Consider the following 17,588-nt stretch of genomic DNA (forward strand, 5'->3'; position numbering starts at 1 on the left):
TAGAGAGTTTCAGGGAGAGCATAAGGAACAATTGACAGGAATGGGGGAAAGAAATACAGTAGAAGAAGAATGGGTAGCTCTGAGGGATGAAGTAGTGAAAGCAGCAGACGATCAAGTAGGTAAAAAGACGAGGGCTAATAGAAGTCCTTGGGTAACAGAAGAAATATTGAATTTAATTGATGAAAGGAGAAAATATAAAAATGCAGTAAATGAAGCAGGCAAAAAGGAATACAAACGTCTCAAAAATGAGATCGACAGGAAGTGCAAAATGGCTAAGCAGGGATGGCTAGAGGACAAATGTAAGGATGTAGAGGCTTGTCTCACTAGGGGTAAGATAGATACTGCCTACAGGAAAATTAAAGAGACCTTTGGAGAGAAGAGAACCATTTGTATGAATATCAAGAGCTCAGATGGAAACCCAGTTCTAGGCAAAGAAGGGAAAGCAGAAAGGTGGAAGGAGTATATAGAGGGTCTATACAAGGGCAATGTACTTGAGGACAATATTATGGAAATGGAAGAGGATATAGATGAAGATGAAATGGGAGATACGATACTGCGTGAAGAGTTTGACAGAGCACTGAAAGACCTGAGTCGAAACAAGGCCCCGGGAGTAGACAACATTCCATTAGAACTACTGACGGCCTTGGAAGATCCAGTCCTGACAAAACTCTACCATCTGGTGAGCAAGAAGTATGACACAGGTGAAATACCCTCAGACTTCAAGAAGAATATAATAATTCCAATCCCAAAGAAAGCAGGTGTTGACAGATGTGAAAATTACCGAACTATCAGCTTAATAAGTCACAACTGCAAAATACTAACGCGAATTCTTTACAGACGAATGGAAAAACTGGTAGAAGCGGACCTCGGGGAAGATCAGTTTGGATTCCATAGAAATGTTGGAACACGTGAGGCAATACTAACCTTACGACTTATCTTAGAAGAAAGATTAAGAAAAGGCAAACCTAGGTTTCTAGCATTTGTAGACTTAGAGAAAGCTTTTGACAATGTTGACTGGAATACTCTCCTTAACATTCTAAAGGTGGTAGGGGTAAAATACAGGGAGCGAAAGGCTATTTACAATATGTACAGAAACCAGATGGCAGTTATAAGAGTCGAGGGGCATGAAAGGGAAGCAGTGGTTGGGAAAGGAGTGAGACAGGGTTGTAGCCTCTCCCCGATGTTATTCAATCTGTATATTGAGCAAGCAGTAAAGGAAACAAAAGAAAAATTCAGAGTAGGTATTAAAATTCATGGAGAAGAAGTAAAAACTTTGAGGTTCGCCGATGACATTGTAATTCTGTCAGAGACAGCAAAGGACTTGGAAGAGCAATTGAACGGAATGGATAGTGTCTTGAAAGGAGGATATAAGATGAGCATCAACAAAAGCAAAACAAGGATCATGGAATGTAGTCAAATTAAATCGGGTGATGCTGAGGGAATTAGATTAGGAAATAAGACACTTAAAGTAGTAAAGGAGTTTTGCTATTTAGGGAGTAAAATAACTGATGATGGTCGAAGTAGAGAGGATATAAAATGTAGACTGGCAATGGCAAGGAAAGCGTTTCTGAAGAAGAGAAATTTGTTAACATCGAGTATAGATTTAAGTGTCAGGAAGTCGTTTCTGAAAGTATTTGTATGGAGTGTAGCCATTTATGGAAGTGAAACATGGATGATAACTAGTATGGACAAGAAGAGAATAGAAACTTTTGAAATGTGGTGCTACAGAAGAATGCTGAAGATAAGGTGGGTAGATCACGTAACTAATGAGGAGGTATTGAATAGGATTGGGGAGAAGAGAAGTTTGTGGCACAACTTGACTAGAAGAAGGGATCGGTTGGTAGGACATGTTTTGAGGCATCAAGGGATCACAAATTTAGCATTGGAGGGCAGCGTGGAGGGTAAAAATCGTAGAGGGAGACCAAGAGATGAATACACTAAGCAGATTCAGAAGGATGTAGGTTGCAGTAGGTACTGGGAGATGAAGAAGCTTGCACAGGATAGAGTAGCATGGAGAGCTGCATCAAACCAGTCTCAGGACTGAAGACCACAACAACAACAACAATTTTAGCAGATACTTTCTTAAATACTTTTGTTCTTTTATTGATAGATATGAAGAACAGCATTTTACATTGAGCATTTTGAAATAAAACTATGGAGGCATAATATATTTGGCAGATCATTGCATAAATGTAGTATTTCATTACTTATTTTATTAAAGAAAAAATAAGATACAAAGCTATTTCGATATTTATTTTAGGTTGACAATACATAGTATGAAACTGAATACAATCCATAATTCAAGCTTCTTGCTTCCACAAATGCGCATGTATTGCTGAAGTCTGGTGTATCAGTTCCTATAAAAGAGAAAAAGAAGATGATACTAAAATTTTGATTCCAAAAATAAGGACAAATTAGTACTTAATGAATAATCACAGGTACATTTTGTTTTACTTTTCATCCAATTTTGTGGATTATTTTCATGATTATAATACATGTGTTCTGTATAATGGATAAGTATTTCCCAACAGTAACTTTTACCTTCCTTTATCTCACCATCAGAGCAAAAACTTTTAACTTCCTTGACAGTTACCACTACAGATAACACTAAATACAAATACTACAATCAATCTCAGTGGCAACAGTCAGTTGCAGCTTATGAGATTTTAATTCTCCTCTCACATGGAATCATAGTTCATAGACTCATCTCACATTTATCCAATTATTACACCATTCAGAGGATGAATCAACTTCCATTATCACCAGTAACATTAGTAAGTAAACACGACTACGGAATACTCACTGGCATCAATATAATTCTACCAGTTTATGTATTAATTCTTTGTTTGGTGGTGAGACTATCGACTCTGACAGCAACACAAATAATTGCTCAATTTTTAATATTTGAAGACCAACAACAAATATGCTCTGCCTGGATAGAAGTGTTTACTTTTAGTTAAATCCACTGGAATCCAAAATTAAAGCAGCAATCAGCTATTTCCCCATCCTGTGTCTAATTCATGATATAATCATACGAACTTTCAACAGATGTCCCTACAATCATGTTCTGCATGGAAGGTGACCTTCCAGTCAATGTACAACCACACCAGCACAGACCTCAGGGCACCTATCAAATGGGGTAGTGTTTTCCAGGTAGTTCCACAGCCATTATCACTGTGTACATAGCCACAGACGGTGCAGAATGGCACAGAGAATACACCTACCAGACTGTCTGCAGTGTAGGGCCATAGGAAGAATGGAAGCAGGATAGTCACAAACTGGTGTGGCCCTACGGCTTAAAGTTAACAGTTCTGTTGTTTCTTGGATGTGGCGACAGTTAATAAAGACTGAAACTGTATCCTGAAGACCTGGGCAGGGCTGACCACATATGACATCAGAAAGAGATGAGTGTTTTTTGGCTGTAAGGGCATAATGAGACTGCCTTAGTACTGCATGGCTATTGGTATTGACATTGCAGCATCCACTGGATGCCCATATCAAGGCAAACGGAGTATAGAAGGATTTGGTGGAGTAGCCTTTATTGTTGGAGACCTGCTGTATGTCTATCTCTGTTGCATCTTCACAGAAGGGACCATCTAGAGAGGAACTGTCAACATGCCACATGCCAGTGGCCCAATGTTCTTTTCACAGATGAGTCCCAATTTGGTCTGGAGAGTATTTTTGATGGATTCGGAACTGGAGGGAATGTGGAATATGATTTTGGGACCCAAACATTGTAGAAAGAGACAAATATTGAGGAGGATCCATAATGGTGGGGACAGGGATTATGTTGACCACTTGAACTCCTCTTCATCAAATTGCATGGGTGAATTGGAACAATTAAACTGCTGTCAGTAATTTTCATGACATCTTGGAACCTCATGTGCAGTTCTTGCAAGGTGCTGTGGGCCAGACTTCGTATTGATGGACATTGTTGCAGGCTGACATTGTTAGTTTCATTTTCTGTCTTTTGGACAGTTTTTTCTGTGTGAATGTTTCTTACAAACACTACAGTGTTTACCAGTTTACATTTATGCTTTTGGTTAATAATGTTGTAGCATATATTCAAACATTCATGTGTGATACAATTTGTATTATTAATCAACACATTCCAAAACAGTTGTAGATAGCCAGTTGGCTGAAGTTATATAAGAAACATCATCCTTTCATATACATTCCTTTTTCTATTTTTTGCGGTTTGCATGTGATGAGACCATCATACTTCCAAACTTGTCATCTTGACTTTTTGAGTACATGTTAACAACAAACCATCAGGATTATTCCGCAGTAATTTAATTACCATCACTGCACATTGGTCTTCCACTGTTGTCTAATAAGTTTAGAAAATAAATACAACTGCTTCTAAGTAAAAATATTGAAACATTTATTTAAGAATTATAGAGATTGATTTATCTAAGGATATTACAGAAGTGGATATTAACAGCAATTACCATGCCATATTCTCAGAATTCTGATAAATTATCAGTAGTAACCGACCAAGACAGATGCAGCAACAGGGAAGTAACTGCTTTTGTGGCATTTATGAGTTCCTAACCAGGAGCAAATTTTATTATAACATCTGTGTGCTTTAATAGTTTAGTTTCTTGAGATTCTGTGTTTGAATTTAATATCTAATAGCCACTGTTATCGCATTTTCATTTGTGTCAGAAAGTAAACTATTTTGTGATATATTACAATTTCCTAATCAGGGGCGAGTTATTTAGTTTCATCTGAGTGCTTGGGTAGTTAGGTTTTTTATCTGTGTATTATTAGACACATTTCCTGCATTTTTGTCAGTGTCTGCAGTAGAGTTGTGCAGCACGTGCCAATAGTCCGTTTATCTGCGTAGTGTAGTTTTCCACAGTCTTTAATATGGACAGGGACTGCGATTGTTGTGTGCAGATGCGATCCGAGTTGGCGACACTTCGCTCTCAGCTTCAGGTTATGATGGGTCCGGTTACACAGCTTGAGGCTGCAGTGGATGGGCGCTACTGTTGTGGACCGGCCATGGGGATCCAGTGGACGTCCAGCATCGGTCCTCACTGGTGGCCGACCCAGTTACTGCTTGCACTGAAGCTCACCCCTCACCTGTGGTCGAGTGGGAAGTCATGCTGGGGCAAAAAAGGCAATGAAAGATTTCCCAGGTGGTCACACATAAGGACTCCCTGGTTTTTCTGACAAACAGGTTGCAGGTGCTGTCTGTGGTTGACACTGTTGCTGAGCCAGATGCTGCCGCGTGTCCTGTTTCAGAGGAAACCATTCACCCACCAAGATCTGGGCAATCACAGAGGGTGCAATTAATGGTAGTTGGAAGCTCCAATGTTAGGCACATTATGGGGCTTCTTAGGGACTTGGTTGACAAGAAGGGTAAGAAGACCAATATGCACTCCGTGTGCATACTGGGCAGAGTCATTTCAGATGTGGAAAGGGTCCTCCCAGATGCCATGAAGAGCACAGGGTGCAGCCAACTGCAGGTTGTTGCTTACGTTGGTACCAATGATGTGTGTCACTTTGGATCAGAAGAGATTCTCTCTGGTTTCGAGTGGATAACAAAAGTGGTAAAGGCTGCCAGTCTTGCTCGCAAGATGAAAGCAGAGCTGACCATTTGCAGCATAGTCAACAGGACCAATTGTGGACCTCTGGTACAGAGCCACATGGAGGGTCTGAATCAGAGGCTCAGGTGGTTCTGCGACCGTGTAGGCTGCAGATTCCTCGACTTGTGACAAACGGTGGTTGGGTTTCGGGTTCCACTGAATAGGTCAGGTGTCCACTATATGCAGGAGGTGGCTACATGGGTAGTAGGGACAGTGTGGCGCGGACTGGGCGGTTTTTTAGGTTAGAGGGTCTTGGGAAAACACAAGAAGGGCTTCAGTCACAAAGGGTGCAGGCTGAAAACTGGAAGAATGTAGATACAGGAACCATTGGTATAACAGTTGTAAATTGTCGTAGCTGAGTTGGGAAAGTACCTGAGCTCCAAGTGCTAATAGAAAGCAATGATGCTCAAATCATTATAGGCACTGAAAGCTGGCTAAAGCCAGATATAAGCTCAGCTGAAATTTTTGTGAAGAACCTAACAGTGATCAGAAAGGATAGGCTAAACACGGTTGGCGGTGACGTGTTTGTTGCTGTTAGAAGTACTTTAACTTGTCGCAAAATTGAAGTAGATACTTCCTGTGATTTAGTATGGGCAGAGGTCATTGTTGGCAACCAGAATAAAATAATAATTGGATCCATTTACCAACCTCCTAATTCAGATGATACAATTGGTGGAAGGTTCAAAGAAAACTTGAATTTGATTTCAAACACGTATCCGCCTCATACGATAATATTTGGTGGTGACTTTAATTTACCTTCGATATGTTGGCGAAAATACATGTTTCATTCCATAGGTACACATAAAATATCATCCGAAATTGTGCTAAATGCATTCTCTGAAAACTATTTCGAGCAGTTAGTTCATGAGCCCACACGAATAGTAAACAGTTGTGAAAACACACTTGACCTCTTAGCAACAAATAATCCTGACTTAATAAGGAGCATCAAAACTGATTCAGGGATTAGTGAACACAGGGTTGTCATAATGAGACTGAATATTGTAATCACCAAATCCTCAAAAAATAAGGGAAAAATATACCTATTCAAAAAAGGAGATAAAAATTCACTTTATGACTTCCTGAGAGACAATCTCCACTCATTCCAAATTAATAATATAAGTGTAGACCAGATATGGCTTCAATTCAAAGAAATAGTATCAGCAGCATTTGAGAGATTTATACCAAATAAATTAACAAACAATGGAGCTGGTCCTCCTTGGTACACAAAACAGGTTAGAACACATTTGCAGATACAACGAAACAAACATGCCAAATATAAACAGATCTAAAATCCCCGAGATTGGCAATCTTTTTCAGAAGCTCAAAATTTAGCATGGACTTCAATGCAAGATGCTTATAACAGTTTCCACAACTAAAATTTGTCTCAAAACCTGGCAGAAAATCCAAAGAGATTCTGGTCGTATGCGAAGTATGTTAGCAGCAAGAAAGAATCAATGCCTTCTCTGCGCGATAGCAATGGAGATACTGTTGAAGACATCAAAGCAGAGTTACTAAACAAGCCTTTCAAATGCCTTCACAAATGAAGAGGAAGTAAATATTCCAGAATTCAAATCGAGAACAGCTACCAACATGAGTAATGTAGAAGTAAATATCCTCAGAGTAGTGAAGCAACTTAAATCACTTAATAAAAGGAAGTCTTCTGGTCCAGACTGTATACCAATTAGGTTCCTTTCAGAGTATGCTGATGAATTAGCTCCATACTTAACAATCCTATATAGCCATTCACTCGATGAAAGATCTGTACCCAAAGACTGGAATGTTGTACAAGTCACACCAGTATTAAAGAAAGGTAGTAGGAGTAATCCACTAAATTACAGGCCCTTATCATTAACGTTGATATGCAGCAGGATTTTGGAACATGTATTGTGTTTGAACATTATGAATTACCTCAAAGAAAATGGTCTACTGACACCTAGTCAACATGGGTTTAGAAAACATCGTTCCTGTGGAACACAACTAGCTCTTCATTCACATGAAGTGTTGAGTGCTATTGACAAGGGATTTCAGATCGATTCTGTATTTCTGTATTTCTGGAAGGCTTTCGACACTGTGCCAAACAAGCGGCTCTTAGTGAAATATTATCTCAGTTATGTGGATGTCGATTTGTGATTTCCTCTCAGAGAGGTCACAGTTCATAGTAATTGACAGAAACTCATTGAGTAAAACAGAAGTGATTTCTGGCATTCCCCAAGGCAGTGTTATAAGCCCTTTGCTGCTTCTTATCTATATAAATGATTTGGGAGACAATCTGAGCTGCTGTCTTTGGTTGTTTGCAGATGCCACCGTCATTTATCGACTAATAAAGTCATTAGAAGATCAAAACAAACTGCAAAATGATTTAGAAAAGATACTTGAATGGTGCGAGAAGTGGCAGTTGACCTTAAATAACGAAAAGTGTGAGGTCATCCACATGAGTGCTAAAAGGAACTCATTAAATTTCAGTTACACTGTAAGTCAGTCTAATCTAAAAGCCATAAAGTCAACTAAATAGCTAGGTATTACAATCACAAACAACTTAAATTGGAAGGAACACATAGAAAATGTTATGGGGAAGGCTAACCAAAGACTGCGTTTTATTGGCAGGACACTTAGGAAATGTAACAGACCACTAAGGAGACTGCTTACACTACACTTGTCCATCCTCTTTTAGAGTGCTGCTGCGCAGTGTGAGATCCTTACCAAATAGGACTGATGGAGTACATCAAAAAAGTTCAAAGAAAGGCAGCACGTTTTGTATTATCATGAAACATGGGAGAGAGTGTCACAGAAATGATACAGGATTTGGGCTGGACATAATTAAAAGAAATGCATCTTTTGTTGTGATGGAATCTTCTCACAAAATTCCAGTTTCCTACTTTCTCTTCCAAATGCGAAAATATTTTGTTGACACAGACCTAAATAGGGAGGAATGATCACCATGATAAAATAAGGAAATCAGAGCTCGTATGGAAAGATATAGGTGTTCATTCTTTCCACAAGCTATATGAGATTGGAATAATAGAGAATTGTGAAGGTGGTTCAATGAATCCTCTGCTAGGCGCTTAAATGTGATTTGCAGTGTATTCATGAAGATGTAGATGTAGATCATGTATAAGGTTTTAGCATCACAGAATATGGTCTACAGAAACAGAAGGTAATGAGAGCTATAATATGTATTCTATACATTTATTAATCATTGTTAATTACAAAAACTGATTTTCTAATTTGAGTTTTTTATGATTTATGCCCAGTTAATGAGACGTCAGCTGGGTGAAGTGCAACTGTGTAAATTACAGACATTCTTTGGAGCTGGCCTTTATATGAATGCACAGTGTGAATCTTTAATTGCATGAAGACCAACTTATTTGGCTCACAGTGTTGCCTGTCAGTTGACATAATTATGTCATTAACAGAAAAAGAAATATTGCTTTTGATTTGCGTTGATGATCAGTTGCTGTTTAGTTCAACTGGTGAAAGGCTATTGTATTGAGCTCTTTTACATTTGTAATTTCAACTGTAATGGCTATTGCAACAACAGTTAGAAAGCAATTGGGGTGAGGGGGACAGGGGGGAGGGGGGTGAAGCAAGATTCACACTCAACGAACGGTGTACATGTTACACATCAAGAGTTATGGTGATATTTAGTGAAGTTATATATTTTAGTTATTGGACAGAAACACATCAACTGGGATAGTACAAAAAGTTTACCAGCATTTAACAAGCAATAAGTTCGAAAACTGAAACTTTGTGGCAGATTGACTCTGCTGCAGAGTGGAAATTCATTCTGGTAACAATCCTCCAGGCTGTGCCTAAGCCATGTTTACACAATATCCTTTCTTCCAGGAGTGCTGGTCCCACAAGATATGCAGGAGAACTTCCATGATGTTTTACAGTAGGAGATGAGGCAATGGCAGAAGTATAGCTGTGAGGGTATGTGACAATTCATGGTTGGATAGCTCAGCTGGAAGCAGAAAGTTTTGAGTCCTGGTCTGGCATGCAGTTTTTATCTACCTGGAAGTTTCAAATCAGCATAACCTCTGCCCCATGGCAAAAATTCATTCTGGAATTCAAAAACTGGTTTAAGTAAAATATTTATCAATTGTTCTTTGTACCAATAATCTAATTCAAATAGGGGCAGTTCATTAAATAATACTGCAACCATCAATGTATTAAGGTAAATCAGCTATTAAAAAGCAGTTGATGGGTTTTGAATTTTGAGAATCAATATCTTTTCTTTGGTTTATAGACAGTTTTTGTCAGTGAAAAAATAAAAAAAAAATAAAATAAGAAAGGCGCAGTAGAACTTTTGTAGAAAAACCCACACTATAATTTTAATACACTCTTTCCCATTCCATTGAGACCAGAACAATCTGAATAGTAAACTGTTCTTAATTAAGTCAGTGAGAATAAGTGGTGCCTTATCAGCATAAAACACCTCCACTCAGGAAAGATCAAACGACAACATTATATGTCAGTTGCCCTGCAACTCCGTATGTTATGAGGTTGAGTTAGGGCCAGTGCTTTGACATATTGCTGAAAATAATACACCATTCAAAGACAGAATCCTAAGAAGGAATGAATAACACCACAGGGTGTGCTTCAGTCACTTTGAAACATATATATCTATATTCACTCACACAAGTATATTGTGGAATATTATTATAAAGAAAATAGAATGGAGAACAGAGAATACAAGAACATCTGCCACTACACTCTTCGTTCACTGATTCACACATAGAGTTTTGTATTAATAATCATCCACTCACTCACAGCTACAAAAATATAGTGATGAAATTGGTCCAGAGACCATAGATCCCAGCTTGAGGGCATCTCTAAAATTAAATTATACATGGGTTTAAGGTGGGATTATATGTATTGAAAGATAATGCATATATCAATGTACTTAATAACTATGACAAGCACTTATTGTTATTCTTAATGTAATTATTTGGTTATGATCTCCAACATTGCTTCACAATGTTTCTCTAATATTAAATTGGAAAGAATAAAATTCACAATAATGTAGTGAATCATAGAACACAATAGCAGAATGAAACACCTATTACACATTGTAGGACAAAAGTGATGGGGAAAGAAATCAACCATGACCTTATCCAGGATTACTAATTAAACTCACGAGTGTGAGAAAAAAAATACAAAATTAAAATGGCCAAACTGGAATTTAAATACTGTTGCTTTAAAATGCAAGAAATCACTGCCTTAACATTGCTCACTTCCCTTCTTGCCCTCCCCCCCACCCCAATTGAAACACATACTTGATCAAAGACACTTGATTTTGGCCAGAATTACTAGAAGGAAATGCTGAATTTCCTTGCAGTTTTTACCAAACATGTGTTTAAATTTCCCAAGCACATGTAGGAACAAACAAAATTACTGAACATTAAAATAAAGATAAGCAGAACTTATATCATTTATGATTTTATACAGATTAAGATCATTTGCATATTGTTCTTCGCACAAAGTGTTTGACAGAGTGTAATAAGTATTATTTGCCCCTGAATTTGTTAATACTTCAAAGCAACAGACTACTACTTGTACAGATTAAATTTCCTTTACTTTATGTCTATGCTCACAAACTTTTTGTCAACAGATTACTGGTTTTAGCCTATAATGACCATCTTCAGATCTGCTCTAAAAGACAACGTCCTAATATACTGCAGCCATAATGGCATTGTCAAATGATAAATGAAAAATCAGCACCAGCATTGTCAAATATATATAAATAATAACAAGTGCCACCTTTTCAGCAGCATTACTGTTCAAAACAAACTGCCATACAGTAGCCACAAGAAATTTGTGTCGTAAGTTCACCATATGCCTCTACTGTAGGCATACACAAGTCTTCAATGATTAATAGAACAACATAAAATAAAGGGGGGATACAATCAGTAAAGTCTGTAATTGACTTATAAGGTATAAGAGGCATTACATTAACAAAAAACAAAGAAATTAAAGAATGACAAAAGTTAGATTGTTAAAAAGAGGAAGAGTTAAGAGACAATAATTGACATATGCTCAAGTGTCAATATTATAAATAATGAAATAAATAATAAACAGTTTTCATAGTGCACCAAATAATATAAAAACTATAAAACAAATAGCTAAAGAACCCACAATGAAAGAAAACATACTGCCGCACATAATCAGTGACCTCTGTTAGCGGTAATGCCAGAATTACGCATTAGTGAGAAGTGGTTAGAGGAACATGACCACCAGAGGGCCCCTCATACCCTGCAGCATGCCTTTGCAAGGAAAGAATGATAAAACTCCATACCAGTGCATGAACAAGATTATCTAGTTAATGCATTATATTATATAAACAGAAAAGGAACAAGAAAATATTAGAGTTATGCGAACAAGATATGAAAATGGAGTAAATGTGTAAGGCACTGTATACTAGGTGAAACTATATATAACAGAGGCATTCAGTGATTAAAATAAAATGTCAAACAAAGAAAAAGTAGGCAATGGGCATGAAATTGCTCAGCCAGTTAAGCAGTTTTGTTCGTTCTTCCTTTTTTGCTTTATAAATTTCAAGCTCCTTTAACAAATTAAGAGCACGGCCTTTTTCCACTCTGTGGAGAATACACATTCAGTTCTCAATGCTCCCTATAGAATGACCAGTTTCAGATAAATGCTGTCCTAAAGTAAAGTAAAAGAAATTTATTCTATATTTAGGTCACTGTTTTGTTTGCACAATGTCACAGCTTGTGAAACTTGTACAGATGTTGCGTACTCTACCAGGTAAGATCAGTTTTGCCAAATCAGCTGTAAACAAGACCACAAAAATCTCCAGGCCACTGAAATTTGTGAATCTTCTTGCTGTTGATAGTATTTCAAACAAACTTCTAAAATCTTGTGCCGATGTGATAATGGCCCCCTTGAGTTGTCTTTGTATCTAACTGACAAGAACAGGGGTATTTTCTGAAAGACTGAAGTAGATGTTAGAAGCACATGATAATAAAAATTGAGATGACCAGATGGCCTCAAATTCTGTGTCTAAGATGTGAAGGGCACATGTCCAGTCTCTCCAGTTCCAATGTAAGACTGATTTTGTAATATCCATACAGTACTTCATTTGTCTGTATAGAGCACCAGTCATATTCCAGCCAGCAGCTCATTTTGACAGTCTTACATGGGCATGCACCTTTGTAACACTACTGAAACTGACCATGGACCGAAGCACTATTAGCATCCCACATCAATAAATGAAATGTGTGGGTATTACAGATATTAAGTTCAGCAAAAATGTCATAAATTGCACTTTATCTCTTTAGTTCTCAGGTAGAGTGTTACAATCTAATGTCCCTTCCTTCTCATTTTCCCAAAATGTTCTAAGGATATAGTTTACCACAGAATACTGAAGCAGCTTTGTAAGAATAACCTTTTAACAATGGCTGTTTTAGACTGCTGTGAAATCTTCTCTGTTGGGAAAGTAATAAATGAGTTCACATATTCGGTTCTGCATGAACTAACAAGAAAAATATCTTGTTTACATTTTCTGTGATCTTATCAAGGCCCTTTTTTAGGGCTTACAATTCCACTATAGAAACTAAAGACATTCCCCAAGCATCTTAACAATATAAAGCAGAGGGCCGCAGTAACAAATGTTAGCACAGGAATAAGTCAAAATTCAGAGTGGGGAAATGTTAAATGTAGTATCCCACAAGTTTGGTGCTCAGCTCACTATTGTTATGGATTAATATAAATGACTAGCCAAGATGTTGGAGGATTCTTCAGAAATGGCGATGTCTGCTGATGAGACAAGTATACTGATAAATAGGCATAAGAAATTCAGACCAGACACCACCTGGAAAATAATGAACAGGTATACAAGTTCTTCACAGCAAACACTTTAACTCTTTATCAAACAAAGACTTACATAACGCAGCTCCAAAGAAGTAAAAATCCCATATAGATCCCAGAAATAGAGATCAGTGGGCACACATTTGATGAGGCTCCATGTATGAAATACCTTCGCATCCAAATTATTAATCCAATAAATAACCACCAGTATGTAGTTTAGTTAATCAAAGAAAAATAAACTCTGTTCTGACTGCTTTGCACTCAGAAATATCTCTCACTGTCTCAACTTGCAAACAGGACTGCTAGCATAATTTGTATACTTTCACTGACTTCTGTCCCATGACACAATCTTAAGGCAGCTGCAGCTAAGGCAAGAAAAATATTTATTCTACAAAAGTGTGCAACAAGAATATTGTGAAAAGTTGATAAATGAACATTTTGCGGAAGTGCCTTCACACCTAGGGATTCTTAGAGTTATATGCCAATGCACATAAACCTACTCCCTTACAGTATCTGTGGTTAACAATTAGGATGAGTTTTGGATGAATTCAGCAAGTAGCAACCACAATATGAGAAGCAAAAATAATTTCCACATAGCCTAAGCAACTTCCTCTAGATTTTGAAATGGAGTTTTATAGTTCCATGCCAGTGAACTTCAGGCAGAAAACTGAAAATCCCCAAATACGCAAAAAGAAAGTAAAAGTGTACCCCATTAGCCACTCAGGAATATATATTCCACATTACTTAAATGTTTGTATTACAAAGATCTTAACTTTTCCAGTATATAGAGAGCTGATAGTGGTATATATAATGTTACATAAATGCTTTGTCAAAAGTCTTAGTTGAGAATAGGAGAGCTTTTGTAAGATTGAGCAATAAGCTGTTGGTTGTATACCAGTTGTAAACCTGTTCCAGTATTGTTCTGGTTGTGACTAATATGGGTGTGTTTGAGCCCTCTAGCAGTAGACTTGTCTCACCAGCAAATATTACGATTTTTGAAGAATTCCTCAGTGACAAAGATAAATCATTTATGTAGACCAAGAACAGGAGCCAAGCAAGCACTGAAACCTGTGGTGCACCATACTTAGTGTTTTCCCACTCTGAAATTAATCTTCTATATTTAGTATCATTTGCTAACATGACAATCTGTATCTAATGTTAAGATATGACTCCACTGGTGCAATGAGGAGAACTTTAATAGCCTACTATTTAAGTTACCCTAATAGTATTTTAGAAGGACTGACTCATCATACAAAAAAGTCAAAACAACATTCAGTGAAATTTAAAGCAGAGTTGTTAACATTAAGGGTGAAATGGGAATTCCACTGTTAAATGTAGAGGAGGGAGCTGATGGGTGGAATGAGTATAATGAAGGCCTCTTTGTCTGATGGCATGATAGAAGAAGAAACAGGATTTGATATAGAAGAAATAGGGGACCCACTCTTAGAGTCAGAATTTATAAGAGTTTTGAAGACTTAAGATGGAATAAGCAGGAAGGATAGATAGCATTCTGTCAGAATTTCTAAAATTGCTTGGGGGAGTGGGAACAAAATGACTGTTCATGTTGGTGCATAGAATATAAGAGTCTGGCATTATACCATCTGACTTTTGGACAAAAATCATCCACATAATTCTGAACATTGCAAGAGCTGATTAGTGTGAGAATTATTGTGCAGTCAGCTTAGTAGCTCATGCACTCAAGTTGCTGACAAGAATAATATGCAGAAGAATGGAAAAGAAAAGTGAGGATCTGTTAGATGATGGTCAGTTTGGCAATAAGAAAGGTAACGGCAACAGAGAGGCAGTTCTGACATTGCAGTTGATAATGGAAGCAAGATTAATGAAAACTCAAAACACACTCATAAGATCTGTTGACCTGGAAAAAGCATTTGACAGCATCAAATGGTGCAAGATGTTTGACATTCTGAGGAAAATAGGGATCAGATTATAGTTGACAGGTAATACAAAATATTTACAACAGCCAAGAGGGAACAATAAGAGTGGAACACCAAGAATGAAGTGCTCGAATTAAAAAGGTTATAAGACAGGGATGTAGTCCTTTGCCCCTATTGTTCAATCTATACATCAAAAGCAATGACAGAATTAAAAGAAAGGTTCCAGAGTGGAATTGAAATTCAAAGTGAAGGATATCAAATATCAACAATAAGATTCACTGATAACATTGCTATACTCTGTGAAAGTGAAGAAGAATTACAGGATTTCTGAATGGAACAAACAGTCAAATCAGAACAGAATATGGATTGAGAGTAAATCAAAGAAAGAGGAAAGTAATGAGAAGTAGCAGAAATGAGAGCAGAGAGAAACTTATAATCAGGATGGTGATCACAAAATATGAAGTCAAGGAATTCTGCTGCCTATGCAGCAAAATAACCCATGATAGACATAGCAAGGAGGACATCAAAAACAGATTAGCACTGGCAAAGTTGGTATTTTTGGCCAAGAGAAGTGTACTAGTATCAAACGTAGGTCTTAATTTGAGGAAAAAATTTCTGAGAATGTGTGTTGGGAGCACAGCATTGTATGGTAGTGAAACTTGGGCTGTGGGAAAATGAACAGAAGAGAATTGAACCAATTGAGATGTGGTGCTACAGAAGAATGTTGAAAATTAAGTAGACTGATAAAGTAAGGAATGAGAGGTTTTCTGGAGAATCAGCAAAGAGAGAAATACATGGTAGGACATCTGTTAAAACACCATGGACTAACTCCCATGGTACAAGAGGCAGCTGTAGTGGGTAAAAGCTGTAGAGGAAAGCGGTGACTAGATTACATTCAGCAAATAATTCAGGATGTAGGTTGCTACAGGAGAGGAATTCATGGTGGCAAGAAAACCAATAACTCAAAGAAAAAGAAGTATTTTATTATCTACATTAGATTGTTCCTGCTTACAAACTGGAACCGCCCAATCTAGATAATGAAACACAGGAGGGTATGGATGGGTAAACAGCCAAAGTGATGGCAGTCAAGCTGGTGAGCCATAGCCTACGTGATGTTACTGCACCAGTAGAATGTAAGCGGACAAGGGTGGCCACATGCCTCACCAATACACAAAATGTGTACAGTTGGGTCACCTGGTGGATAGCCTATACTAGCTGCAACTGCCTGTGAGCAAGCTGAGGTTTGCCTGTGCCCTTTGGGACAGCTTTCACACAGTCTGATCTACACAGTCAAAGCCTCTGGCAAGATTACAGAAAATGCAAAAAGTTAATTTTTCTTATTAGCTGAACCAGAACTGAATTTGTGAGATCATTTATTTCCTGCTCACTAGAAGTGCCTGTATAAAAGCCAAATTGAGCTGTTGTTAAAAGATTATTTTCAGAAAAGATGATACAGAATGCAGCTGTAAGTTATCTTCTCAAAAATCTGTGAGAACGTATTAAGAATGGACATCGGTTTATAATTAGAGGTCAGTCACTTATCACCACTTTTGTATATTACTGTTGCTACTTCATACTTAAGACTTTCAGGAAATGCACTGACTCATTAAAAAGCAGCTCAAGGATGGCACTAGCAAGTCACCACAAAAATTTAGTACTTTCACTAACAAACTATTCTAGCAACAAAAGTTACTACTTTTTAATGACCAGACCATGTTTGTGAATTCTCTAACAGTTGTTGTTATGTCCATCATATTGAAAACTGGTAAGCCTCTTCACCTCTACATAACTATTTTGACTGAAGCCTTTTTGCACCTGCTTACTGTACTCAAGTATGGTCTGCCTCTACAATTTTTACCCCCACACTTCCTTCCATCGCCAAATTGATGTATCCTTGATGCCTCAGGATACATTCTGTGAGTCAATCCTTTCTTGTTACAAAGTGCTACAAATTTCTTTTTTCCCAAATTCAGCTTAGTATATCTCCTCTATTTATTTAGTCAACCTGTATTATCTACAACATTCTTTAAAAGCTTCTACTCTCTTCTTGTCTGAACTAGTTACCATCCATGTTTCACTTCCATACAGTGTTACACTCCAGATGAATATCTTCAGAAAAAATTTCCTAACATTTCAGTTTATACTCAATACTAACAAATTTTTCCTTTTCGGAAACACTTTTCTTGTTATTGCTGGTCTGCATTTTTTATCCTCTGTACTTTGGCCATTGTCAGTTATTTTGTACCCAAAATAGCAAAACTGAACTACTACT

At 37.5% G+C, this 17,588-nt stretch overlaps 1 protein-coding gene across 4 annotated transcripts in view; it reads right to left on the reverse strand.

Moving 5' to 3' along the window:
* Positions 1 to 2,168: 2,168 nt before the first annotated feature.
* LOC126416565 (uncharacterized) overlaps positions 2,169 to 17,588 on the reverse strand; it is a 215,516-nt gene continuing 200,096 nt past the window's right edge. For all 4 annotated transcript variants that reach the window (XM_050084311.1, XM_050084309.1, XM_050084310.1 and 1 more), the window contains one exon: positions 2,169 to 2,357. Coding sequence is in view for 1 of the 4 variants with exons in the window: in XM_050084312.1 (XP_049940269.1) it covers positions 2,351 to 2,357 (7 nt within the window). In the remaining 3 variants the exon portion in view is untranslated. The remainder of the gene's footprint in view (positions 2,358 to 17,588) is intronic.

The sequence above is a fragment of the Schistocerca serialis genome, chromosome 8, assembly GCF_023864345.2.
Source record: "Schistocerca serialis cubense isolate TAMUIC-IGC-003099 chromosome 8, iqSchSeri2.2, whole genome shotgun sequence".
In the NCBI taxonomy this organism is placed as follows: Eukaryota; Metazoa; Arthropoda; class Insecta; order Orthoptera; family Acrididae; genus Schistocerca; species Schistocerca serialis.